Below are 27,944 nucleotides of genomic sequence, written 5' to 3' on the forward strand. Positions count from 1 at the left end.
TCTCCCAGAAAGGGCTGTGCAGTCTCAGGGAAGCCGAAGTTAAACAACAGTTTATTCAGTTTGTCTTCTCCTGGGAACCTTCATCCAACAGAGCCAACATTGCCCTCTCCATACACTAGGCTTGTGTTTGCTACTTGGTTTTCATATTGAACACTTTTTACATGCATTTATATGCAAAGTTGTTAATTAAAATATTAGGGAAAAAAGATTCTCGGTCATACTAAGTCCATCAAGATGTTAACATTGATAGTACTTGTAGAATTTAGGTACTTGTAGAATCTCAAGTTATTATTAAGGTTTCAAGGATTGAAGACTAACAAGAAATACTGAAGTGGTACACTTAAGTACCAACAAAGCCACTACCTTTTGACACACGAACTTCACAAGGTATTCACAATTTAGATGACAAATTACGGCTCAAGTTTTAAGGATGAATACCTAAGATGTTTCATGATCTCACAAGGCTCACCAGGAAAGATGGTCCATTTCAAGGGGATAGTTGAGGAGAGTTTAATGAAGATACTAATTAAAAGGGGTTGAGCAGGGTTAAGGGAAACCAAGTCAAGATGGTGAAGTACCTCAGTGGAGTCCAGATGTTTCTGCAATGATGGAAATGTTCTACATCTATATTGTCTAATACTGTAGCCATTAGTCACATGTGGCTATTGAACACTTAAAATATGGTTAATGCAACTAAGATACAGAATTCTTTGGAGTGTTGCAGAGTTAGAGCTATACGTTATAGAAGACTACATGACAGGAGCTGTGGCTTTTACGAAAAGAATGCAGCTGCGGGCTTCCCTGGTGGCACAGTGGTTAAGAATCCACCTGCCAATGCAGGGGACACAGGTTTGAGCCCTGGTCTGGGAAGATCCCACATGTGGCAGAGCAACTAAGCTCGTGCACCACAACTACTGAGCCTGCACTCTAGAGCCCACGAGCCACAACTACTGAAGCCCATGCGCCTAGAGCCTGTGCTCTGCAACAAGAGAAGCCACTGCAGTGAGAAGCCCACGCACCACAACTAGAGAAAGCCCGCGCACAGCAACGAAGACCCAACACAGCCAAAAATAAATAAATTTATTTTAAAAAAAAGGAATGCAGCTAATGCCAACTTGCAGACTGGTAGGGGAAACACGTGGAATACTCTCACTGTCCAACCATCCCTCTCTGGTACCTCTGACTGATGGAACTCACCAAACACCAGAGAACAAGTAAACTCATTGATGCAATTCATAAAGGTTGGCCTCCTGGGACACAGAACATAGTGAAGGGTGGAGTAGATCTGGAGCAAAACATTTTCATACCATATACAAAATGAGCTGAGAAATCAAATGTTTGGTTTATTAGCACTTATAATTCTAAATAAATATAGAACCGGTGGCAAAAAAATGGAACAAAACCATGTGTCAATAAAGTCATACAAATGTGTCTTATTAAAGCTATCAGAGTTCTCTGCTGCACTAAATGGCACAATGCTTTAATCAAACTGCAACTGGGTTCATTTCAGGTTTCATACATGAAGAACGAGGTCAATACCATGTCCCTTCACCTATATTCAGCCTTGTTACCAAGGATCTGTGTGAAACTTCTTCCAAGGTCCCATCTAAAATCACAAAGCCTGGCATTGGGAAAAGTTTCACTTGACTTAGGCTACAGGTCATTGTAACTCAGTAAATGGATAAACTCAGATTAGAAAATGGGAGGAAGACCAGTAAACTAGATACAGTGACCCAAAGGCCCCCAATTCCTACTCTAGGACTATATGACCACTCTCTTCAGATAGCCCTATTTATGTTTTATTTTTGTACCATCTCTTTGAACGTTGGTGTGTGTTTAAACAACTTTTTTTCTTTTTGCACTGAACAGAAAAAAACAAAAACAAAAAAAGGAATGGGAACAGGGGAGTGGTAATATCTATAGCCAGAGTCAAATACTATTTTGGAAAGCTTTATTGTCTACTTTAGTGGGTCCTGAATATATCACAAGTCCAGTCCTTACTGCCTAGCACTTAAGGAAGAAAGGTCTAATGTCACTGTACAGGGGTTGAAGTAGGTACCAAAGGAAAAGCAGTTCCCACCACCTCCAAGGAGCAGGAGCTGTTGCTCTTCAGGAAGGAGAATGCTGGTATGATTGTGTAACATTAACGGCCATGGCACACATGTTGTGTCAATCTGATACTCGAAGCTCAGTCCTGTAGACAGATCAATAACAGTCACTCCAGGAACTGAGGAGGAATGAATCCAGACCCCTCCAACCAACAAAAGCTTCCCATTGACCACATGAGCTGTATGGGAGTACCTTGGGGTAATGGGAGGCTGGATGGCTATTGATTCCCAGATGAATCCACAAGAGATTGGTTTCAGAAAGAGTACAGAGCTTAACGGTTCCTCAGAAGCACCCAGACCTCCAGCAATGAGGGCTCCCCCTTGACAGCTGCAGGCACTGTGGGAATGCCGACCTTCAGGTACTTCTCCCTCCACTGGGATCCTGACCCAAGCCATTGTCCCCACATGTAGGAAATGCCAGTCACTTAGTACAGGTTCGGCCACACTGCGGCCCCCATACACAAACAAATATCTCTGATTCTCATAGGACACTTCTGTTGTCGAGTGGCGCCAACATGACAAAGTGGAATCTTCTTCTGGGCCGACCTTTGTGACTGTGACATTTAGGTCCTCAGGGTTATTATCCTCACTCTTGCAAAAAAGAAGCTGGAGAATCCCCAAGGCTGGAGTTACTGGGGACAGTCTCCCTCCCAGAACCAGAACCTGAGTATCTGAAAGTCTTGTCATGGTGTGATAAAGGCGTCCATCCCACTGAGCTCCAGCCCCCCAACTGCATATTTGGTTGCCTTTCCATTCAAAGTCACAGTATCTTGAGAGCAAGTGAAACTTTCTCACTCGGCAATGTCGCCCCTCCTGCTCTCCAAATCCTCCAGCACTGAGAATAAGACCTGGGCTCAAAAGGACCGAGGCGTGCCCATATCTCTTAAGGTCTGGGCCCTGGCTATCACCAGTGACTATACTGGCCGGGAAGACTCCTGAAGGGGAAGCAGGATCTATCCGAGGAAACGTCTCTGAGGGTGGAAACACCAGAGTTTGGGAGAGGGCGTCTCCCCGAGAAGCGGCCAGAATGAAATAGTGGGCGCACTTCAGATGCCACTCCTCAAACTCGTCGAAAGTTTCGAGATTTTCCACGCGCCGGCGTTCTTCTGCGGGAAGAAAGCAGCGATAGAACTCATTCATGTCCATGGCACGGCAGGCGGTCCAGCCGGCCTGAAGGAAGCGCTGCTGCTGGGCTTCCGCGTCGGGAAAGCGGTCCAGGCCATGCAGGGGAGAATTCAGCTGCCGAAAATGTTGCTGCATGAACTCGCCAAAGGCGTCACGCGGCCTCATCTGCTCGTAGACGACGAAAAGGGCATTAGAAAAACGCTGGGCGGCCCAGGCGATGAGGGCCGCGGCATCATCCGGCTCGAGGTAGGTCAGCACGGCCTCAGCCAGGAGGAGAGTCGGTGCGGCTGCGTCAAGGCCCGCGGTGCCCAGGGCGTGGTCCAATCGCTGAAGCTGCCGCAGGTCCAGGCCCAGGATGCAGTAGTCCGAGCTCTCAAAGCACAACGTGTACCCGGGGTCCCCGCTCTGGAAAGGCCCGGTTAACGCACACAGTTCCGGCGTATCTCGAATCCTCTGCGCTTTGCGCTGTGCCACGTCCGGAAAATCTACCTCCCAGACGGCAGCCCGGGTCAGGCGGCCCGCAGTTTTGAGGCGAAAATACAGCGAGTCCGAGCCAGCGCCGAGCGACAGAATCTGGGCGCGAGGCGCGCCGGGGACCGCGCACGTCCCCTTCAGGAAGGCGCGCACGCAGTGCCGCACGGCGCGTGCGCGGACGTAGTAGCCGCGGTGGATGAGCGGCGCGCGGCGCGCGGTCCCTGGAACTAGCAAGGCGGCGAAGGCGTCGTGCACGTACCCGCGCGCAGCCAGGGAGGTCTTGCTGACGGCGCTGCTGTCGTTGGTGCTCTGCACTGCCCCGGCCCGACGCTCGCGGCTCCGCGGGCCCATGGTTAGGGAACTCAGGAGCGACGGTCCGTCCCGGTGGTGAGCTGCCTTTTCGTTTCCCAGTAGCCACCTCGCGGACTCTGTACGGAAAAATCACACACCCCCCACCCGCACCCCGCTCCGTGACGCCTCTTCCTTGGACAGGTGTGCGTCACTTCCGGGAAGAGCGCACCTCGCCAATCAGTATTGAGGAGGGTGCCCCTGGTGCTGACATTCGGCTGTGATTGACATTTCTTTGATTCTCTGGGACTGCAGTTTCGCGGCAAGACGAACGGCTGCGGCTTATTGTGGACACGTGGACTGTGTCAGAGAAGCGCGGGTTATCACTCTTCTACAAGCCTTCCTGTCTGAAGTGAAAATTTAAGCTGTCATAAGTTGACTCAACTGTTGACAAAAATCTTTAAGAGGTGAGTCTGTGGGGACTGACAACCGGAGCTCCTTGGACGGCAGGGTCTGCATTGAGTGTCTGGTAGGGGCAAAGCAGGGTTAGAACCACTGACTTTGGTGGGCAAGGAGAAGGGGTCGCTCCTCGGATGCTAACTACGAGTGCTTACTAAGAGATCCCATTTAAATCTGAAAACAAGCCAGTGAGGCCAGGTGCAAAATGAAGAAACCTTTACAGCAGTTGTGACTCACCCAATCAGTGTTTCCCCACAGATGTACGCTATTGATTCCCTTGTATTCCCGGCTCTGTGCTAAGCTGACAATAAGTAAACCACTCAGCCTCTTGTTTCTCAGCTGTAAAATGACATTCCCCTCCACGTTCAAAGTTCTGTTTTCTAAGACAAAGTTGAATATGTCTGTGGAAGAGGGAATCATGGAAGAGAAGTGATTTTTCCCTCTGATACGGTCTGAGTCTTGGAGGTTTAAAATAATCGAGTTTCTAATTTGAGTATTTGGGAGTCGTCACCCGTAGGAAATCGCTTGCAGAGATATTTACGGGATTTGTAACTTATTAATTGGGATTTGGTGACTGAGATGGAGAAGGAAATCAGGATGACTATAAGTATGGTTACCTTGAAGCAGCATAGTATAATGGTGAAGGGCATGAGTTTTGGAGTCCAGCCAATTTGGATTTGGATACTAGAACTGTGTCATTTAGATGTGGTGTTTAGAGCTCTTAATGACTTTAGGGAGAGCAATTTCTGTGGAGTAATAAGGGCAGAATCCATGTTATAATGAATGGGAGATAAGTAAATGGAGGCAGCTCAAGTTTAGCGCAGAAGGAAAGAAGAGACAGGGCAGTAGTTAAAGAGGAATGGGGGATAAAAGAAAGTTTATTTTTATTTTTATTTTTTTAAGGTGGAAGCAAGTACTGTACTTACCTGGTGGTTCCCTGAGGGAAATTAGCAACTGGAGAGAGAGAGGTTGATGAACAGAAAAGTGAGATTAGTGGAGTAATGACTTGGAATAGATAGGAAGGAATGGGATCCTGGGCACAAATTAGTCTTGGGGACAAGAGAATGAATCCTCTTTCTCTGATTCATGAGGGAAGAAGGGGTATAGATAAAGATAAATTTAAGTGTGAGGGAAGCAGAGAGAAATAGAGGGAATTCGTGTCTGAAGGCTTTCGTTGTCTCTATAAAGGTAGTGACTGAGTTGTAAAGTTCAGCCTAAGGCAGCTGGGTCTATGGAACGCTTGAGGAGTTTGGAATTGGAATTGGAGAAGGACTTTCCTGAGCTTGCTGGACTTTGAGATAGTCATTTCTAAAATGAGGGGATTAAGTGCTGCTTTGTGTGGTGTTTCAGGGTTTATCGAGGGTCAAAGAGAAAAAAAAAGTTGTAGGACTTTGAAAAAAAATATACTGTGCTGTAGAAATGAATTTTTGTTTGTTTGTTTGTTTGCGCTACACGGGCCTCTCACTGCTGTGGCCTCTCCCGTTGTGGAGCACAGGCTCTGGACGCGCAGGCTCAGCGGCCATGGCTCATGGGCCCAGCCGCTCCGCGGCATGTGGGATCTTCCCGGACCGGGGCACGAACCTGTGTCCTCTGCATCGGCAGGCGGACCCTCAACCACTGCGCCACCAGGGAACCCTAGAAATGAATTTTATATGACAAGTTAGTAAAATGTGCATGATATATTAGAAATACTACTTTTTTGGTAAGGAACAGATGAAGAAAAGTGATTCAAGAAGAAAGAGAATGGAGCAAAATTTGTGATTTGGGTGCCTTACAGTTGTTTTCTGGTTATTTGTTAAAAATCTATATTTTCTTATGTAAAATGAGACAGTAATACCTCATGGGTTATTATGAGAATCAAGTAAAATTACCATCCAAGACATTTAGCAGAATGCCTGGCTCATACTAAGTACTTAATAAATAGTAACAAGTGTTTTTATTATCCTTAGTTCCCTTTTGGGGGCGGGGGTGGAGGGCGGGGAGGAAAAAAGTTCTCTAGGACAGTGGTCCCCAACCTTTTTGGCACCAGGGACCGGTTTTGTGGAAGACGATTTTTCCACGGGGTTGGGGGGTGGGATGATTTCGGATGATTCAAGCGCATTACATTTATTGTGCACTTTATTTCTATTATTATTACATTGTAATATATAATGAAATAATTATACTCACCATAATGCTGACAGGAGGCGCAGCTCAGGCTGTAATGCGAGCGATGGGGAGCGGCTGTAAATACAGATGAAGCGTCGCTTGCTTACCCACCACTCACCTCCTGCTGTGCGGCCCGGTTCCTAACAGGCCAGGGACCAATACCGGTCCGTGGCCTGGGGCTTGGGGACCCCTGCTCCAGGAGAACAGGAGACCTGGTTCTGGCCCTGCTCTAACTTGATGAAATATTAGTACAAATGTAGAAAGATCTTATCTCAATGTGTTGCCGTTTGGCACATCACTCCCACCCCACCTGCTTCTAATCCATGCCAAAGCCAGCCCAGGCAGACTGAATCTGGCAGGGCATGGAATTGTTGATAGCAATAGCTTAGGTAATGATCAGTGAAACAACTTTTAAAAATGTGTAAAAACTGTGCTTGCTTTGGTGGCTTTCAAATTTCCGTAGGTTAACATTGTAGCTATTGGGTCAGTACATTTACTCATAACTAGTTAAGGGGCAATCTGGAGGTGGTTTGAAATGTGCCACAAAATCAGGTCAGGATCCTAGAGTAGGACTGAAAATTTATACGAAAATTTAGCCATCTGTAACATTTGTTAACAGCCTGCTATGTAAAATGTCCTAAATTCTTTTTCAGGCTGTCATTCTGTTGTCTAAAGGTAAAAGTTCTTCCCTCTCCTAATTCATATTAATAAAGCTGTTTTGCAAGTTTTCTAAAAAGTTATTTAATTATTTTATGAACAATTCTATAAAATTAATTATTTATTTTAATTGATTTATTAAAGTAATAAGTGAATTATCTAAATTTATTACTTAAATTTTAATTTATTAAAATTATTTCAAAAAGTAATCAGGTATTACATGCAAGTTGTAATACCTTCAAATTGTGCAAAACTTTATAAGGTAAGTAAAAATAAAATTCTGTCCCTTGACCTTTGCCGCTTCCAACCCACTTTCTAGTGCGAACAGTTTTCTATGTATCCTTTCATACCTATTTTAGGAATAAAGATATATATAAATAAGAGTGTGTGTGTGTATACACACATGCTTTGTTTATAAATGTCATCTTTGTGAACAATGTTTTTTTGCAACTTACTTTTTGGAAATAACACTATATTATAGAAGTCTTTCCATATAGTCATAGATATTCAGTTGGATGGATATACAATTAATTTAACCAGTACCCTACTGATGGACATGTAGGTTGTTTCCAATTTTTTGCTATTATAAATAATGTTACAAGAAGTGTATTTGTACGTATCCTATAAGATACAGGATAAATTCCTAAAAGTATAATTATTGGGTCAAAAAGTATGTGGGTTTGTGTGTGTGTGTGTGTGTGTGTGTGTTGCCAAAGTACCTTCCAAAAATATCATACCAAGCTCTGCTCCCACCAGAACTTTTACTCTCACCTTCACCCATATTGGGTATTCTTCTGAGCTTCATATTTTTTTCTGAATAATTTTACAAGTTAAGTCTTCCACATGAACTTTAAAAATCAATTTCTAAGGAATAATTTTGGGAATATTTTGATTAACATTTACTTTATAGGTCAATTTATGACAAATTGACTTTACTATGTCAAGGTATGTTTTTCTGTGTTAATGACATCTCTTATGTACTTCAGTAGACATATTAAACATATTGATTAAATAGTCTATCTTTTTTCATTTGTTACTATTAAGCACTTACTACGGCATTTTATTGAAATTCTATTGAAATTTATCTCATACTGGGTTAGCCTTTCTGTGGATTTCTATGGCTCTGTCTAGATCTCTACAAACTATTTTCTTAATTGCCCATTTTAATATCTTGGTAACTTATTTAACCCTCTCAGTATCAATTTAGTGATTTTTAATGTGGTGAAAATATTTATTTTACAAGCTTATGGGGAGGGTTATAGATAATATTATTAAAAGTGCTTGCCACTTAATTGGTAGGCTCTGAATGGAAACTGCTATTCTTATCAACATCATCATCATTAATATCTGAGGACCATACTTTGAAAATCACTGAATTTCACTTGGAATTTTGTCTTAATTTATAAGCCACCTTCAGAGGTAAAGGGAAATCAGGATTTATTTATCACCTACGAAATGCTGGGCACTGTGTTAGGTGTGAAACTGCACTCCTTCTCGGGTGGGACTCAAACCCACAGGCTGGGGCTCGAACCCACCTGCACCTCAGATTGGGACTTGAACCCATGATCCCTGACTTAGGAGGGACTTGAAACCAGTGTCTTTAAAAAAATTTTTTTAAAATTTTTGGCTGCGTTGTGTCTTTGTTGCTGTGCGTGGGCTCTGTCTAGTTGCAGTGAGCCGGGGCTACTTTTCGTTGCGGTGCGCGGGCTTCTCATTGCGGTGGCTTCTCTTGTTGCGGAGCACGGGCTCTAGGCTTCAGTAGTTGTGGCGTACGGGCTCAGTAGTTCCCGCTGTCTTTTAATTGAAACCGCTCTCCTGGTGTCAGGACTTACTGAAACTCAGGTACTTTTGTCTTGGCGCAGAAAGAATTCATTGAGAGGGAAAGTGACAAAGAGTGAGTTTACTTTTTTATTTTTAGGCTGTGCCTGCACGGCGTGTGGGATCTTAATTCCCCCACCAGGGATCAGACCTGAGCCCCGTGCAGTGGAAGCGCCGAGTCCTAACCACTGGACTGCCAGGGAATTCCCAAAGAGTGAGTTTATTAGCATGGGATGCTTGTAAGAAATTCAAGCGGGCAGGGGAGAAGGCTCTGCCCCAGGACTGAGAAGGCTTCATTTTTATAAACAAAAGAAAATTGGAGAGGGGAAGAAGACCACCTTCTTCCTCATTCTTGGGCAGACGTCAAGGCTTACGTCATTATTTCCTCCTTTGACCCTGAAGGGTTTAACCAGGACTGTCATGCTGCTATTTAAATCATATGTATATTAGCAAAAGGTGGTAACATATACTAAAATATGGTAATTAATCTCAGGTTTCAGTATAATGTCCCCTTTCACCTAGTTTGTTTCCCTGTATTTCTGTCTTGGCTACACAAAGAAATGCTACTCTTCAAGGACTATTAACTCCCTGACTTCATGTAACAAGATTCAGACCGGTATCTACTGTCTTGTGTTTTAACTATCAGGGTTTGTGGCTTGAGTGCGTCTGATGTGCACCTGTTCTTCCTTCAAGGTAGAGTAGATTGTTGCTAGGTTACTGGATTCTTCTTTTAAGTGGTCGTTAGTTTACAACAGTCTCCCAGACTCCCTTGAAATTCCCTTTCTGTCTTTAATCCTTTAGTGGGATTTTTAAAGTAACTGTTCCTACTCTATCCTACTCTATCCCTATCAGGTGCTAGAGAGGTAGTATAAGCCATAGTCCCTGTTAGGAAGTTTATATAGTCTGGTGAGGAAGAAAGACAAGTAAATCAGTGATTGAGATACAGTGTGATAAAGTACTGAGTTAAAGGTAGTCACTGGATTATGTGGGAACATAGAAGAGGGGAATTTAAAGTACTTTATTAATCCTCACAGCTACTCTGCATTTTTATCGAATTTTTATCCCATTTTTACGAATAAAGAAACTGAAGCCATGGGGTTAAAAGTGACTAAGGCCACACAGCTACTTAAGAGCAGAACTGGTAAAAGAATTAACCTAGGTCCATCTGACTCCAATGCCTCTTCCTTTATATATTTTAAATAGTTCAAAAATGTAAACTTTTGGACCCAAAATAGGTCTTATAAATTTCTAGTTTTAGAAGTAGTTTTATAGAAAGTGCTAATAGGTAAAGGAATATACCCTACTAAATTTCAGATTTTAATTCACCTCTTACCAGCTTGAGGGCTTTTCTTATTTCTTGTTCAGGTTGTTGGCTCACTTAAGTTAGCTTTGGAGTAGATTTTGTCTATAGAGGAATAAATTAACAAAACCTGTTTCTTTGCTTTTGCATCAACGTCTGAAAATGTTCACATTCATTTAAATAGGTGAAGCTGAGCCCAGAACCATGCATACTGTTTATCTTATCAAAATGGGTGGAAGTGAAGCAATCTGAAGGAAATTCAAGACCACAGAACTTACTGACTGAACCACATTGTATTGTTCATGCCAAGAATAAGTGTTTGGAGAAAGACCTTGCTATTCTGCTAAATCATGATGGAGGCAGAAGAACAACAGCCATGGAAGACAACCTTTTACTCAGAATTACCTAAAGTGGTGAGAATTCAACCAAGGAATCTGGAGTGTTGTTAATTATAATGACTTCTGTGTTGTTTCTTTTCACAAAAGACAAGTACATTTTATAAGTAGAATTTGCAAACTCTGTATATTTTAAAAGTTATATAGCTACATCTAGTAGGCAGTTTGCCTAGTACAGACTACAGACATCAAGCACCTGGTATGATGCTATGAATCTAGTGGACTTGAGAAGTTTTTACTGATTGTATTCTTATTTTAGGAACTTCATGCCCACTTGAATGGATCCATTAGTTCCAATACCATAAAGAAGTTAATAGCCAAGAAGCCAGGTCTTAAAATCCACTATCAGATGACTATGATTGACAAGGGAAAGAAAAGAACTTTAGAAGAGTGAGTTTGGGGAGATTGTGGACATACTTCTTTTTTTCTCTATTTTGCGATTGTAAATAGTATGTAAGGATTCAGATTTTTGTAGTTAAAGGAATAGGGTAGCCATCTGGTATGGAGAGTATAACTTGACTTATAGCATTTTTTCCAACTGTCAGACTGTTGATAGTATTTTTAGTGATTTGTATTGTTTGTGAAGTTACACTATATTGTAATATTCTTTAGACTTGAAAATATAGACTTGTTGGTTTTTTCCCCCAGTTTCCTGCTACCACTTGGGGTAGGGGTTGGGGGTGGAGAAGGGAAACTGTTACTTCCCACTTAAAAGTAATGTATGATTTTCAGTCATTTGATTATCCCTCCAGATCAATGTAATTTTTGAAAAACCTATTCTCTAGTTCTTTATAAATATATGATTACTATTAGCCTAAAATCAGTTAATTTAGTGAAGTTTTTGGTGACTAAAGTACGTTAAAACTTTTCATGTTGCAGATGTTTCCAGATGTTTCAAATTATTCATCAGCTTACTACTGGCCCTGAAGATATTCTAATGGTGAGAAATGAAGTAATTTTTAGACTGGTTTAAAAATTAGTAAGTAATTGATGCCCTTCTGTTGTTGCATGTGACCTTTTGCTGTCATCAAGAATCTGATGAAAAATGTTTTCTGCTTTTTTTATGGTAACTCTTTTAAAACATAGTGTAAGACATTTGTCTACGAGCTAATATCAAAAGATATGTTCATTATAAAAGATATGAGTAAAGAATCAAGATCAGAATCTTCTGTTAGGTAGTGGACAATGTGGAGGAGAAAATCTTGTCCTGTTTTACATATATATATATATGAAATATCTGACCACAGACTTTACATGTATTGCTTGGGATACTTTGAACTGCCCCTGGGTGGACATTATAGAGAATGAAGAAGTTCAAGAGGTGCTTACAGATTGAATGATTAATCCCTAGGGAAATTGTGCCTTCCCTCTGGGGATGAAGAGCTAGAGGACTCCACTGTGTTGCCTTAGCTGAAGCTCTGTGATACTACAGTCTGATATGGCAGACTGGCTTCTGTATATTGATCTGACCAGGTTGGCATTTTTAAATATTCTCTTTGTAATTGGAGAGAAGCAGAATCCTATCAGTGTTCTTAACCCTTAGAAAAAATGCAAAGTAAGAAATGTAACCTGCGTTTCTGGAGAGGTGACTTTTGACTGGTCAAGAAAGAATTTTCCTCCTTGGCTGACACGGATCCTCATGGTAGTTATTAAGTAAATTAATCACCTTTTGGAGGAGTGTTAACTCTAAAAGTTTAGTTCAACAAAAGTTGACTGAGTGCCCACAATGTTCCAAGCACCCTGCTAAAGACTGGGAGATATAAAGATAGATCAGCATGGTCCCTGCCCCTCAGGAATCTATAGTCAGGTTGGAAAGACAGACCCATAAGAGGATAAATCCAACATCATGAGGTAAGCTCTGTGTTACAGACATGCACAGGGATTTATAGGAACCCAAGGGAGCATTGTCTAATCAGCCACTCAACAGGTACCACTGAACCCTGCTAGGAACGTCCACCACAGGAGGCTCTGTCTCACTTTCTGCTGTTGAGTGGAACAGAGCAAACCTGATAAAATTTTAGATTCTGAGAGCTCCATGGGTATCATATGCCATGCTCATTGTTTCATTCCTTCCAAAGTTGGTAAAAAGCTTTATTAAAATGAGGCGAGGAATTAAGATTCTGTAGCATTTGACTTAGTGCTACTTAGACGAACACCTGTAGGTGGTCGAGAGGATGACAGTGAGTTGCCCCAGAGAGTGAAATTAATAACATTTACATATAATAAATGAATCATGTGTGAGAGTAAGCCAAGAGATTGTTTACAGATGTGGGACTGAGTGGGGATCACTTAACTGTCAAGTTATGGCGACTGGGTGTAATCTCAAAGAGACAGGATTGAAATGTGACTGAAATAATATTAACTGTTGCATGTGCCAGACACTATACTCAAGATGACTTTCTGAGGTGGGCATTTTTTTTTTAACATCTTTATTGGAGCATAATTGCTTTACAATGGTGTGTTAGTTTCTGCTTTATAACAAAGTGAATCAGCTATATACATATACATATATCCCCATATCTCCTCCCTCTTGCATCCCCCTCCCACTCCCCCTATCGAGGTGGGCATTTTTATTGTTCCCTTTTTGCAGATGAAAAAAACTGAGGCCTAAAGAGGTTAAGTGTAACTTGTTCAAGGTCACTCACTGCGAGTAAGTGGCAGAATTGACTATTTTGTCCGATTCCAGAGCCCATGTTCTTTCTCATTCAAGATGTGCAGTCTTACCATTCTTGGAGAAAGCGGAAATTTAATTGTGATGGATTCTATCTGAAGAAAGTACTTGAGTAGATGTTCTCAGTCCAGCGCATAGGAGAGGAAAGCCCAAAGTGCCAAGAGTTGCCCTCGGTACCTGTTGCTGCATGGAGCAGAAAGGGCTGAATCTGGCCAACACGGACATGGACCCTAGGGGAGTGTTCTTGGACGTGAGCTAGAGATGATTCCACAGGCCTTAATGTGGCCTAGAGAAATCTTCCTCCCATTGCTCTCAATCAGTATTTGCCAGCAATCTTCTGTTGTTCTATTTGGTTTCACACGTACCTCACCATCAAGAAAGGGGGTGCCCTGGATAGTAGATAGGATCGCTTCACACCCTCACTTCCACCCTCGTTCGCAATTCATACATTACAAATAGGCTTCTGCGTTAGTCTCCTGTGAGCTGGGGTAGGGTGTCTCTGGGTCTGCTTAGTTCTGGAGCAATGATAAGATGTGAGTTCTTCAACCTGCAAAGATGAGGCCTGTGCTCTGGTGGTGGCAGTGGCAGCATCATGGGGTTCCTGAGAAAGCAGTACTATGGGGTCCAGTGCCTGTGATGATGCTGCAGAGGCTGCAGGGTTATGCTCAGTGGTGGAGGAAGCAGTGGTGTCTTGCTTGGTCCAGGGGTGTCACGTGATTTTGAATGCTTTTGTGTTGTCCTGAGCTGTGTAATCTCTGAGGCTGATTCTCCAGACCTCCTGGTGAATCCAAGCCACCCGTTATATTCATATTATAATAAATTCCTTTTTTGGCTTTAGTGTAAAGAAAAAAGATGAGGCCCAGATCTTGGATTGCAATGAATCCACCGGGCGGGGCCACCCAGTTAGGCACCATCTGCGCAACCAGCCAACCTTGTTCCTTGGCCAGGACGCTGCACCTGCGTGCCCATGTGCACATGGTCAAAGCAGGTTAAGAGTAGGATACCAGCTGTAAGGACTAACTAGGGCTGGTTGTCACAGCATTTCTAACTTGGTCCTTTTTTCTTCTAGATTTGGTATATTTTAGGGTTGATGGCAATGAAGGAAAACATGCCTTCAGCCGTTAGATGTCATTTATCTTGGTGATTTAGTAATTTTTGGATTGTTGAGTTTTGTGCTAGATTGGATACAGTTTTACTCAAATTTATCACCCATTTTCTTTGCCTAAGAAGAATCTTCCTAAGTACTTTTGGGGGGAATTTAACCCTGCCGGAAGAAATTCTTGAAAAATACAACTTATCCCTAAATAGCTTGAATAAGAATCTTAAGCCATGACTTTAAATGGTACATCAGTACTACCTAATCATTTTAGTTGTTTATTTCCATATGTAATGAAATTTCAAATAGTATACACTCATAGGTGGTTTTACTGGTTTTAGTTTTGCCTCTGTTTTATCAGTCTGCTGTTCATTCGCAAATAGAGAAATGGTTAAAAGGGGAGAAGAGAAACAAAAGGTGTGGGTGATGTCCAGATTTGGATTTCATGTGAGTATGGGCTCTGGGTAAGGGGAGCTATTGGAAATGTGGTAGTTTTGTCACAGCCTCCACCAGGGGTGTGACAAAGCAGGTCATCCTCACCATGTGGGAGACTCCCAACACTACTTGCAAGTCAAACTTAATGCATGAAATAAAGCTGTACCACGTGGCATTTTCATGGGGACGCTTACACTAACATAATCAATATTGCATACATTGCCTTTATTATCAGGTCACGAAAGATGTCATTAAAGAATTTGCAGATGATGGTGTCAAGTACCTGGAACTAAGGAGCACACCCAGAGAAAATGCTACAGGTAGAATCTAACTACTTCTCAGGAGATGTCTATCTTTTTTCTCGTGTGCTTTGATGATGCATGTGTTTGCAAGTTGAGACTATGAAGTATTTACTTTTACACTATTGTAAAAGTAGGGTCAGTGGTCCAAATCTTCTGATGTACATTAATGATGTATGTTATTAATGAGTGAGTTATTCTTTTTTTTTTTTAATTTATTTATTTATTTTTGCCTGTGTTGGGTCTTCGTTTCTGTGCGAGGGCTTTCTCTGGTTGTGGCAAGCGGGGGCCACTCTTCATCGCGGTGTGCAGGCCTCTCACTATCGCGGCCTCTCTTGTTGCGGAGCACAGGTTCCAGACGTGCAGGCTCAGTAGTTGTGGCTCACGGGCCTAGTTGCTCCATGGCATGTGGGATCTTCCCAGACCAGGGCACAAACCCGTGTCCCCTGCATTAGCAGGCAGATTCTCAACCACTGCGCCACCAGGGAAGCCCCGAGTGAGTTATTCTTAACTTAAAAAAATCAGGTCAGGTATTGTCTGTTGAAGGGAAATAAAAAGACCTGCAAACATTTTGTTTGTTCTTATTTTTCTCACTCTGAGAAGAGAACACTTTTTCCTTATAGTTACATTGTCTTAAATAAATGCTAGTTCGAGTTCCCTGCATCAAGGCACTTGTGAGACAATGAGTGGATGCAGAATCACATTTCATGACTATCACTGAAATGAAGGTTATTGACTCACGTCTCAGGGACTGATGGTATCTTAGGCCAGGAGCAAGCTGTGATGTGGCAAAACCTCTCTGGATGGAGATGAGTGGATCTGGATGTGATCTGGAGAAATTTCCTGGGACCCTCTTTCCATAAGAGCAGCATCAGGAGATATTCTGTAGTGCCCTTGGGTCCTCCTTAGCACTTTGTCTGTGACCTAAAGAGGCCCTACCAGATCATCTTGCACCCTGATATGTGTAGCCCAGCATCATTCAGGGGGTAAAATTTTTGAAACCGCATATAGTAAAGTAAGTGCTGAAATGAGACAAGCAGAAGATTTTTTTTTTTAAATTTATATTGGAGTATAGTTGATTTATAATGTGTTAGTTTCTGCTGTACAGCAAAGTGAATCAGTTATACATACACATATATCTACTCTTTTTTAGATTCTTTTCCCATACAGGTTATTACAGAGTACCGAGTAGAGTTCCCTGTGCTATACAGTAGGTCCTTATTAGTTATCTGTTTTACGTATAGTGGTGTGTATATGTCAATCCCAATCTCCCGATTTATCCCTCCCCCTGAGCAGAAGATTCTTATCTCACATTTTTAAACTGTAGGATCCTGATGAGGATAGTGAAAGGGAAGGAAAGAAGAGACCTGCCAATTATTAGGGCTAGTTGACTCTTCAAATGGAGATTCAAAGGGGAATGTCACCTTAAGTATGCAGCAATAGGAGAATAGTTAAATAAAAGTTAATGGAATATTTGGCAACCATTAAAAATATTTGTAAAGACACTTTAATGACATGAACACATGCTCAGAATACAGTGTTAAATGAAGGAACAGGATACATATATACCTAGTAGCATCTCATCTGTTCAAAACTATCTATCTATCTATCTATCTATCTATCTGTCTGTCTGTCTGTCTATCTATCTATATATGTTTACACATATACACACACTTAGAAAAACAGCCAGTGGTTATCTCTGAGTGGTGGGATTACAGGTTATTTTTATTTTTCTTCTTTATAATCGTCTGTGTTTTTTCTAGAGATTTTCCACTAAACATAAACATTTTGGGCTTCCCTGGTGGCACAGTGGTTGAGAGTCCGCCTGCCGATGCAGGGGACGCAGGTTCGTGCCTCGGTCTGGGAAGATCCCACATGCCGCGGAGTGGCTGGGCCCGTGAGCCATGGCCGCTGGGCCTGCACGTCCGGAGCCTGTGCTCCGCAGCGGGAGAGGCCACAACAGAGAGAGGCCTGCGTACTGCAAAAAAACAAAACAAAACAAAACAAAAGTAAACATTTTATAACTGGGGTATGAGAGTATTTTAGAGGAGGTTGTTCTGGAGAGTGCTTTTTCAGAGACCCACAGAAGAGGAGGACTTGAGCACCTGAACTTGAAAGAACGTCTCTAGTGCCCTGGATGAGAAACACTGAGTCTGAGCAGGGTTGAGGGAGAGGATTTTTTCCTGGACAAGCAGGAAAACATTCTGCTAGTAGAGAAAACATTTTCTGGCATTTTTTGTTTTTAAGGACAGGCCTTAGAAAAGGGCTTCTTTTTTTTTTTCTGGCCACACTATGCACATGGGGATCTTGGTTCCCCAACCAGGGATCGAACCCATGCCCCCCTGCAGTAGAACCACGGAGTCCTAACCACTGGATATCCAGGGAATTCCCAGAAAAGGGCTTTTGTTATTCTTGTTTTGTTAGAACAAGCATTTAAACTTTTTATAGCAATTTGTGAGAGTAGGTTTTTTGTTTTTTTTAAATTGATTATTTATTTATTTATTTTTGGCTGTGTTGGGTCTTCGTTGCTGTGCGCAGGCTTTCTGTAGTTGCGGTGAACAGGGGCTACTCTTCATTGCGGTGTGTGGGCTTCTCATTGCAGTGGCTTCTCTCGTTGTGGAGCACGGGCTCTAGGTGCGTGGGCTTCAGTAGTTGTGGCTCGCAGGGTCTAGAGCAGAGGCTCAGTAGTTGTGGCACACGGGCTTAGTTGCTCCACAGCATGTGGGATCTTCCCGGACCAGGGCTCGAACCCATATCCCCTGCATTGTCAGGTGGATTCTGAACCACTGTGCCACCAGGGAAGTCCTGAGAGTAACTTTATGTTTGTTGAATTTGAGAATAATTTTTAAACAAGCTTGAATTTTATGTCTTTTTTTATTTCATTTTTCTAGTATTTCATTTTTTTCAATTTTATTAAAGTATAAATGGTATTTACTAAAATGTATCCATAACTCATCTTTAACCATACCCGTATCACACATCAAATGAAAATGTATTTGTTCATATAGGGATGCTAATGTTGAAGGATGAAGTAGTTGATGATCTCTTTAAAAATGTTTTATTTGTGTCCTTTCCAGGAATGACTAAAAAGACTTATGTGGAATCTGTACTTGAGGGTATAAAACAGTCCAAACAAGAAAACATAGACATTGATGTTAGGTAAGAAGCATTGCACCTTAGTGGTCACCATTTAAAATACTAGAATGTGAAAAATTTACTCTTTTGAGCCTGAGTATAGTGGATTTTATAAATCAACCAATAACCGATTTTTATCTTTTAATAAAAAACAGAGTCAAGAACCTTGTTGTTTAAAGTTGAGAATGCAATTCTGAATTTTTTCGTGTGGCAGTAAAGTTCTGAGTCCTGTTGCTCTTGTGAAGTATGGCTTCCCATGGCTCTTCAGCGAAAATCCAGGCTTCTTACTATGGCCTGCAAGGTCCCACGTGGCTGCCTTTCTTACTTCAACAGCCTCATCTGGACCACTGGTCACTTATCACGCACTGGCCCGCCCTCTGTTCCTCAAGTAGTCCAAGACTGTCCCACATCAGCACCTTTATACTTCCTGTTACTTTTGCCTAGAACACACCTCCACTGTATCCTCGCATGGTTGGCTTCTCATTATTCAGGTCTCAGTGTGGCTGTCACTTCCTCAGAGGGGCCTTCCTTGACCACCTTATCTAAAGTGCCTCCCCACATCTTCTAGTCACCCCGTTTATTTCCTTTATGGCATTCTTCTTAACAAGATCAGAAGTCTTCTTGTTTTATTTGTGTACACACACTCACCCGCTAGAGTGTAAATGCAGTGAGGCCAGGGCCCTTGTCTTTTGATTCACCACTACCCCACCAGTACTTAGAACAGAGCTGGCACATAATTAGGGCTCAGTAAGTCCTTGAAGGAAGAAAGGAAGAAAGCTAACTGTATAGTTTCTGGCTATAAAATCTCTCAAAATTAAGCTTAACTGGACTAATACCCCAATTAAAAAAAAAAAAACAGGCAAAAGACAAGAGAATTCAGAAAAGAAGACATACAAATGGCCAATAAATGTATAGAAAACTATTTAACTTCACTAATCAAATAATTTTAAAACGAAATATTACAATGCCATTTCAACAGGTACCCCGCTCCCCAAAAAGAGTATTAACCAGTGTTTGTGAACTTACACACTGCTGGTGAGCATATGTAATTAATAAAACCTCTCTAAAGAGGTATTAAGATCTATAAAAGTAATTTCCCTCTGTGATCCAGTAACTCTGTTCTAGAAATGTATCCTAAGGAAATAGATTGATTAATGTTAAGATTCTTCACAGTAGTGTTATTTATAACAAAAAGTAGAAAATACCCTAAAATGTCCAACAATCAGAGAACAGTGACATTATGTTATATTCATATGATTTATATTGTTTTCTAACATTTAATGGCAGGGGAAATTGTTAAGTGGAAAAAAAAAGACTGCATTTTATATATAGTTGATCCAGATTTTGTAAATAAATATATGCTGGAGAGATTTCTTTATTTTGTGAATAAATAGATAAACTAATAAATGCTGGAGGAAAATTACACAATATTAACAGGGGTTCTCTGGGTATTTGATTCCTTGTAGGAATCCAGCTAATGTATGAAGAATGAATTTGTATCAGCTATTGGATACATGTTAGAATTAGAATATTACCAGTCTTGTAACCCTTAATGAAATAAGGGATCTAAGCCTCCTGATGAAAGAACTATCACCACCTATGAAATCCTCTTGCCTCAATATTGAATCTGATCTGATTAAGCCTCTAGACTAGATCCAGTTTCCAATTCATAGGAAATACAAGAGACAGGAGAACATGTTATCAACATGGGGATTCAATCAGCAAAATAAGATGTGGGAAACTATAGGAAAAATGATGTGGTTTCTTCAACAAATAAATTCAAGAAAAGAGGCCGGGGGGAGGTGTGAGGTAGAGGGTGGAGGCATGGGGGAAGTGGCTATAGATTAAAAGAGACTTGAGACACATTGACCAACACAATGTGTGGACCTTAGTTGGATTCCGAATCAAACTGTAAAAAACAAATACATGAACAAAAAAACAGGAGATAGAACTTTGAACACTAACTAGATATTTGGTGCTGTTTAGTAATTTATGTCTCATTCCTTATGGCAAAGTAAGATGTCAAGTTAGTCAGGCTGTACTTTTCCAGTAAGATGTATTCCATGTAGCCTGCCGTACCTCTCTGGCCATACTCAAGAGTTGTCTTTTTCATCTACACAATCAGTACTCATTTTCAACTGTGTTTTTCTTGTATCAAAGGTATTTGATATCAGTCGACAGAAGAGGTGGCCCTTCAGTAGCCAAGGAGACTGTTAAACTTGCTGAAGAGTTCTTCCTTTCTACTGAGGATACAGTTCTTGGCCTTGACCTCAGTGGAGACCCTACTGTAAGTTACTTTTCCAAAACATATTTTATTTCTAAAAGGTAGAATCAGTTTGTGGGATGAGGATTAGCTTGGAGCATCCTGCTTTTCTCCAGAGGTCCAGCAGACTCTCTGTGTGGATGAAGCCCTATCCTGCCCTGGATGACCAGAACGTCTATAGCAACTGCTCTCAGACAGGGTTCTGTGAAAGAATTAAGCCCCCTAAAAAAAGAGAAAAAGATTTGCATGACAATATGATTATTTTATTTTGGTTCACAGCTAGTACCATTCTACTAGAGAAGTTAATTTATTAACATGTAATCCATGTCTAATGCTTAATTATGGCTAGGGCTTAAATTGTCTCACAGAAGCCCCAGTTGAGAAAGGCTGGTCTAGAGCTTCTTGGTCAGATTCAAGCAGGGTGCCTCAGCTGTGGCACTACTGACATTTGGGGCCAAAGAATTCTTTGTTGTAGGAGGGTGTCCTGTACATTATAAGATGTTTAGCAGCATCCCTGGCCTCTACCCAATAGATACCAGCACCCTCTTAGTTGTGACAACCAAAAATGTTTGTAGACATTACCAAATGTCCCCTGGAGGGCAGAATCACCCCAGTTGAAAATCATTGAAATAGAAAGTCCTGTGAACCTGGTTCTTACGGCTTTGTCAAAACCTGGGCTGTTCTGGCCTTGTTTCATCCGTCCATTTGATAGAAGCTTTCTTTACAAATCATGCTGGTTCCTGAATCAGGTGAGTTCTCCTTCTTAGCTTTAGATATCTAGATATCCTTCCGAAAGTAAAATTTGGTGACTGTTATATCAAGCTTAGCTGATTGTCATCAGGTTCACTGATACTTAAGATTCTTGAGGGCAAGGACTGTGTCTGTGCCAGCTTTGAATTCTCTAACATGTCTAGCACACCATAGATACTTTATAAACAAAATGTGCAAATAAGTCCATCTGCCGTTTTTTTTCTGCCATTATTTTATTTCTTTTTTTATTGAGACAGAGTAACCAGTTCTTCAGTTTGCCTGTACTCATACATCCTCATTTTAACTTTTGTCTTCAAGGTAGGACAAGCAAAAGACTTCTTGGAACCTCTTTTAGAAGCTAAAAAATCAGGTCTGAAGTTGGCATTGCATCTTTCAGAGGTAAATAATATTGTAAAATTAGGCTGGAGAGGATAGATTACAATGGAAAATAATTAATGGAAAATAATAATCATTTGTACATGGCTAAAGATAGACCTGGCTTGGGAAAACATTTTTAGAAAGAGAAAGTAGAAATATTTTTGTGTAAATTATAATGATGAAGGCATAACTTGCTTTAGTCCCTCACGTTACTGTTCCTTTGTTTTTGTGGTTCCTGGGGTTGGCTGTTGACGTGCACTACGGTTGTGTCCTTAAAACAGCTTAATTGACAGCTTGCTAGAGAAAATGCATGAATTTATATCAGCAGCCTTGTTAGCGGCAAGATGACACTGAGAAAAGCATGAGTTTGTCTCACCTGTCCTTGCAGGGAAGGGACCTGAATGTGTCACGTACACTGGCAAGAAAGGAAGTAGCTCATCATCATTTTATAAGGCTCAGCAGAAGATCAAGTGCCCCTGTGGCACCAGCTCCTTGGCAGCATGAGCACAGTGCAGATAATGCACAGAGAGTAGCTGGAGAACAGTCACTTTCTTAATCAGCACATCCCTGTGAGGCAACCAAGGGACTCTCCTGGACTTTTCCCCATTTTACAGATGGATTTACTTTCTACTTCAGTACTTCTACCTATTACTTTTTTTTCTTTTTTTTAACATACAAAAAGCTATACATAATTATACAACTTGATGAATTTGTTTCTTTTTTTTATTATTATTATTTATTTTTATTTTTGGCTGCCTTGAGTCTTTGTTGCTGTGTACGGGCTTTTCTCTAGTTGTGGTGCACGGGCTTCTCATTGATGGCTTCTCTTGTTGCAGAGCACGGGCTCTAGGCGCACGGGCTTCAGTAGTTGTGGCACGCAGGCTCAGTAGTTGTGGCTCACGGGCTCTAGAGCACAGGCTCAGTAGTTGTGGAATACGGGCTTAGTTGCTCTGTGGCACGTGGAATCTTCCCGGACCAGGGCTCAAACCCATGTCCCCTGCATTAGCAGGCGGATTCTTTATCACTGCGCCACCAGGGAAGCCCCTGTATTTGTTTCTTGAATGCAGGAAATAATACTTAGTTTACTTACCTCGTATGATTATTTTGAGAATTAAGGTCATGATTTAAAGACTAGGGGAAAAATGGGAGCTTCATGTCAGTACTGGCTCTTTTTCATGTCTACAAAGCAGAGAGTCAGTAATCTAGTGGCAGAACTTAAAATCTAGGATCCATGTTTCCACACTCTGATCAAAAGATCTTTCTTGTGTAGGACACCCTCTAGTTGACCAAACTGATGCCAGATTGAAGTCATTGGTCAGGATAACAGAACAGCCAGCATGAGGCCAGTTACCTCTGGCCTTTGTGCACAGCATCAGAACCTGCTCTTTACCTTAATTTCTGTGGCTTTTCTTGTTTGGTCCATTGGATATAAAACATTTCATTTCAACATGTTATGGTCGTTTGTCTTTTAGGCTATCTAGGAGATGAAGAGCACAGCCAGACATTTTCATGGTGGTTGTGGTTTGCACTTAGCTAGCCTTGTCGTTAGATAGAACATGAGCGCACTGTATGTGGATGGAGTCTGGGCCCCGGAGTCAGATGGAGCCGGGTTTCACCCTTATCTCCACCATTCACTAGCTCTGTGAGCCTGGACAGCTTTTCTTTAAAATGCTTTGTATTTTTAACTACAAATGTTATATGTATCTGAAGAAAATCCACGTGTACAGAAATAGTGTAAAGTAGAAGTAAAGAAATAAAAAATGAAAGGTCCCCTTAGTTCTGCTCCTGAGTTGATCCTATTAACAGTTTTGTTATTTATATATATTTTTTCTATCCCTTTTTGTAATATGTATGAAGACATATACACAACACAAAACACACATATGCATATAGAGTTGTGAGATTTTGTTTTTGAAAATTACTTTTTCTGAGTTTTGATTTCTTCATCTTAATACTTTTGTATGATTCTTGTGAGGTTTAAAGGAGAATGGTGTGAAAAGGCTATTGACTCCATAGTTACTATCATCAAAATGAATCTAGAAGAATACTGGGAAATAAGTGGGAAGATAAAAGGCAAAGAAGGGAGCTGGAAGGTCTAAGTGGTTCAGCTTCCCAGAATGTCTGCATTACCTTCCCAGAGGGACAAAATACCTGGCTATAGAAAAAAGTACTTTTAAGAACCACTGAAAGAGGTTATTGATGCCCTCTTTCCCCTTTTTTTGAGATTCCAAACCAAAAAAAAGAAACACAAGTACTCCTGGACCTGCTTCCTGACCGAATCGGGCACGGCACATTTCTCAACTCCTTGGAGGGAGGATCCCTGGATCTGGTGGACTTTGTGAGGCAACACCAGATACCGCTCGGTAAGGCTTAAGGCTTTAGGTCCTCCAGGCAACTCACTGTCCCTTCCTCCCCAGCCCCCAGGTTGCAACCCATATGTAGAGAAGCACTGTTCTAAATACATAAATATCATTTAGAAGTTAAGTGATGCTTTCTCAGCCTCATTAAATAACAGGAAGTTTTAGCTCCCATTAGAGTATAAGCTCCATGAGAGCAGGGCCCTTATCTGTCTTGTTCACTGCCACATTCCCCAGTTCCTGGAACCAGGTATTATATTGAGGGAATAAGGTCGTCTAGTATTTTGGAATGACTTTAACCAATTTACGTATGTTGTGAAAATGTGTAACATTTAGTTAAAAATTAAGACTTATGCAAGATTCCAAGTATATTTTTATATGTCTGTTAACCATCACACACTTGCTTGTCTGCATGTGTATACCTGGAGCTTTTTTTTTTTAATTAATTTATTTTATTAATTTATTATTTTTATTTTTCATTGCTAGTATAGAGAAATACAGTAGATTATTTTATATTTATCATGTGTTATGTGACATTGCCGAACTTAACTTATTCACCATTACTTTGTAGAATAAGAGTGATGAGAGCTGACATCTCTCCTTGTTCCCTATCTTAGGGAAAAGCATTCAGTCTGTCGCTATTAAGTATAATGTTAGCTGTAGAGTTTTTATTTTTATTTATTTATTTATTTTGGCTGTGCTGGGTCTTCGTTGCAACTCGTGGGCTTCTCTAGTTGTGGCGCATGGGTTTAGTTGCCCTGCGGCATGTGGGATCTTAGTTCCCCAACCAGGGATTCAACTGCGTCCCCTGCATTGGAAGGCAGATTCTTAACCACTGGACAACCAGGGAAGCCCCCCTGGAGCTATTTTTATTTAACAACAAATACTTATGAAGTGCCTACTCTGTTCCAGTCACTATTCAAATTGCTGGGAATACAGCAGTAAACAAAACAGACAATGTTTCTTTCTCAAGAAACTTATATTCTAGCATAGGTAAGAGAGACAGTAAGCAAATACACAAGAAAATATCAGTGTTAAGTTCTTTGAAGGAAATTAAACAGGCCGGTAGAATAGTGATGAGATAACCACTTTTGATTGGATAGTTGGGGAAGGCCTTTCTGATGAGGGAAAGAAGCAGTTGGCTGAAAACCTCTTTACTGAATGATGAATTCACTGAACTTACAAATTTAACAATTTGTAGTAACACCTGTGTGGGTGTGTTTTTTAACTAACATAGAGTTTTTCAGCAATTCATAATGGGTGAGATTTCTTTTCTTTTTACTAAGGAAATTTTTAAACCTCTACAAAAGTAGAGGATCTTGGAAACCACTTGCATAGTGATCTTACTTGGTGTGGTGGCCCGGCTCTGCTCTCAGCAGGGGCAGGTTGGGTTTGCCATTGCTGGGACTGAGTGGCCCTGTGTTGCAGCCGCCTTACTCAAGGGAGCAGATGCCATCAGTCAAGTCGGTGAAGTATTTTACTCTGGCTGGGGAGCCGGGCATAGCTTTTCAAGGCAGGAGTTTTATAATCATAGAAGTCGTTCTTAAGATGGACTTGCAGCAGGCAGTGAATGGATGGTTGTCTGAGTAAAGGAGTTTAGAGGTTTTCTTTGAAGCCACAGAAGAAGTCCATTTCTGCTCTTGGCTTTTTATAATACTGTAACCCTCGACAGTGCTACCATTTTCTTACCTTTACTTTAGCTCCCACTGTAAGACCAGGAAGAAGTGCAGCAACCCTTCAAAGATTCCTTCTGCTCCCCTATCACGATACTTCCCTGCCTTCTTCATGGTGACTGGCTTATCACACCCCTCTTTCCTCTCCTTCTTTGGTAAAAGAAAGGGAGAAAGAAGCACAGGGCTGTGAAGGGGATGTTAATTCCCTGCCATGAGCTGCAGCACATAGTTCCCACACAACTACACTTATTGGACTACAAATTTTCACATGTAAGAAAGGTCAGTTTTGTAAAATAATGAACTACTGAAAACTAGCATAGTTTGGAAAGATTTCTCATGTATCTACTTGGTGACAGTGAATGAGTCTACTAATCTGCTTTTAATAAGAGGCTTCTTCCTTTCCCCCCTTCATCTAGAACTCTGTTTGACCTCGAACGTCAAAAGTCAGACAGTTCCATCTTATAAGCAGCATCATTTTGGATTCTGGTACAGCATGCTCCATCCTGCCGTGATCTGTGTAAGGTGTTTTCTTGTGAGGTATTTTGCTCCTCTTTAGTCCCTGAGTTGCCATAGGTCAGACATTCACTACCTAGCTGGCTGCCTTGCACACCTTGGGGGTGATGCCCAAGTGGAGGAGTGAGAGGAGATTGGGGCTTGAGAGGCTGCAAAGGGCCAGCGTGACTCTGGTTTGGCTCTACGGGGAAAGGTCCTGGACAGTACCTGGGGGAACAACAATACTGATGCCCAGCACCCAGCCCTTGCGATTCGGCTTTAATTGATCTGAGGGGAGTCCTGGGCACAGATACATTTTAAAAGCTCCCTCGGTGATCTAAACATGCAGCCGTGGTTGAGAGCCACTGCCCTGGTGTTTTATTTTTTGTTCTTAAAAAGGATAAACAAGCCTGTTCAGTCATAGATGTGCATGGATATATTTATAGGCCCCTGTTTAAATTCTTAAAAGAAGCATGGTAAATAGGAAAATACTCTAAACGAAAGCTGTTGTTTTTTAAAAAATCATTTCCTCGTTCATTTTGAAACTTTCTTGCTTATGTTGGCAGACCGATGATAAGGGTGTTTTTGCAACACACCTTTCTCAAGAATACCAGCTGGCAGCTGAAACATTTCATTTGACCCAGTCTCAGGTGTGGGATCTGTCTTATGAATCCATCAGCTACATCTTTGCTTCTGACAGCACCAAGTCTGATCTGAGGAAGAAGTGGAATCATCTGAAGCCAAAAGTGTTCCATTTTTAAGCTGTAATGAGGTGAACTACTTTCGAGTATGTATGACAACCTAGATCTCCCTGCTGTATCCCACTTAGTAAGCTGTCCACTGCTCCCTCCCGTGGAAGCATAGCAGCCAAGTGCCGTGGGCTCCGACACTAGCACCTTACTCATGGCGGATGCCCAGTCTCTCTTAAACTGACTGGCAGGCTCTGAGGTTGTCCATGGCTCACCTCCATGCTGCTTACAGGAAGGGACTTGAAAGTTGCTGCTCACTGAACTCCCCATTCCAGCAGTGATTTTGACTTAACAGTCCTTCATTAGTGATCATGAAACTTCAAGAAAATCAAAGTAGGTTCTCATCAGGAAAAGTTTTGGAATTACTAGTCTAAATAAGGTGAAGAGAGAAGGAAAAACAGATTGTCGCCAAAACCTTTAAGCCATCTAGCTTGTGATGACAGCTCTGTATTTTGTTGTGCTTACTTTAATCGGACTCCTTTCACTTAAGTATTCCCCAGAACTGTGGACTTCAGGGATACCATGCATTTTTGTGAATCCCAGTAGCCAGGGTTAGTCTCCTTTGGGTGGGTGACCCTAAGTGACAGATAAAGCTAGCTTCTGATATCTGCCTTTGCCCTTCTCATGATTAATCCTCCTGGAGTCAAGATACATTTTAGATTTTGAATCGAACAATGGAGAGAGAATTGATCCATTCTTATGTTCATATCTCATCTTCCCTCCCCTACCTGGTTACCATAAAAATAATTCTCTACAGAGTTGACAAGACAGCCTCTATATTCAGATTACAGTAAAAGAGAAATGGCAGTGCTCTCTCTCTCTCCCTCTGTGTATATATATGAGTGTATGTATGTGTGTGTGTGTGTGTGTGTGT

The 27,944-nt window shown here is 41.6% G+C and overlaps 2 protein-coding genes across 6 annotated transcripts; one reads left to right on the plus strand and one right to left on the minus strand.

The window, feature by feature from the left end:
* Positions 1-1,063: 1,063 nt before the first annotated feature.
* On the minus strand, positions 1,064-4,086 carry LCMT2 (leucine carboxyl methyltransferase 2). Its single transcript, XM_027084089.1, has one exon. It carries the CDS (start codon positions 4,056-4,058, stop codon positions 1,998-2,000), a length of 2,061 nt encoding a protein of 686 aa, XP_026939890.1. The 5' UTR covers positions 4,059-4,086; the 3' UTR covers positions 1,064-1,997.
* On the plus strand, positions 3,989-27,883 carry MAPDA (N6-Methyl-AMP deaminase). Of its 5 annotated transcripts, none has more exons than XM_027084092.1 (11): positions 3,989-4,094; positions 10,562-10,790; positions 11,032-11,162; positions 11,652-11,712; positions 15,210-15,294; positions 18,351-18,432; positions 20,569-20,695; positions 21,740-21,820; positions 24,024-24,162; positions 26,246-26,346; positions 26,888-27,883. In XM_027084092.1, exons 2-11 carry the CDS (start codon positions 10,728-10,730, stop codon positions 27,080-27,082), a joined length of 1,065 nt encoding a protein of 354 aa, XP_026939893.1. In that variant the 5' UTR covers positions 3,989-4,094; positions 10,562-10,727; the 3' UTR covers positions 27,083-27,883. The 5 variants fall into 5 exon arrangements, with proteins under 5 accessions (XP_026939893.1, XP_026939895.1, XP_026939896.1 ...); XM_027084094.1 differs by having other exon boundaries at positions 4,047-4,462; positions 26,246-26,366; positions 26,888-27,081; XM_027084090.1 differs by having other exon boundaries at positions 4,088-4,462.
* The last annotated feature ends 61 nt before the right edge of the window (positions 27,884-27,944 follow it).

This window comes from Aethalodelphis obliquidens, unplaced genomic scaffold (assembly GCF_003676395.1).
Source record: "Aethalodelphis obliquidens isolate GAN/ISIS:26980383/991018 unplaced genomic scaffold, ASM367639v1 scaffold51, whole genome shotgun sequence".
Lineage (NCBI taxonomy): Eukaryota > Metazoa > Chordata > Mammalia > Artiodactyla > Delphinidae > Aethalodelphis > Aethalodelphis obliquidens.

Coding starts and splice junctions, on each gene's coding strand:
- LCMT2 (XM_027084089.1), bottom strand. CDS start 4,058: ATGGGCCCGCGGAGCCGCGAGCGTCGGGCCGGGGCAGTGCAGAGCACC.
- MAPDA (XM_027084092.1), top strand. CDS start 10,728: ATGATGGAGGCAGAAGAACAACAGCCATGGAAGACAACCTTTTACTCA. Junction 10,791..11,031: donor ACTCAGAATTACCTAAAGTG/GTGAGAATTCAA, acceptor TTCTTATTTTAG/GAACTTCATGCCCACTTGAA. Junction 11,163..11,651: donor AAGAAAAGAACTTTAGAAGA/GTGAGTTTGGGG, acceptor TTCATGTTGCAG/ATGTTTCCAGATGTTTCAAA.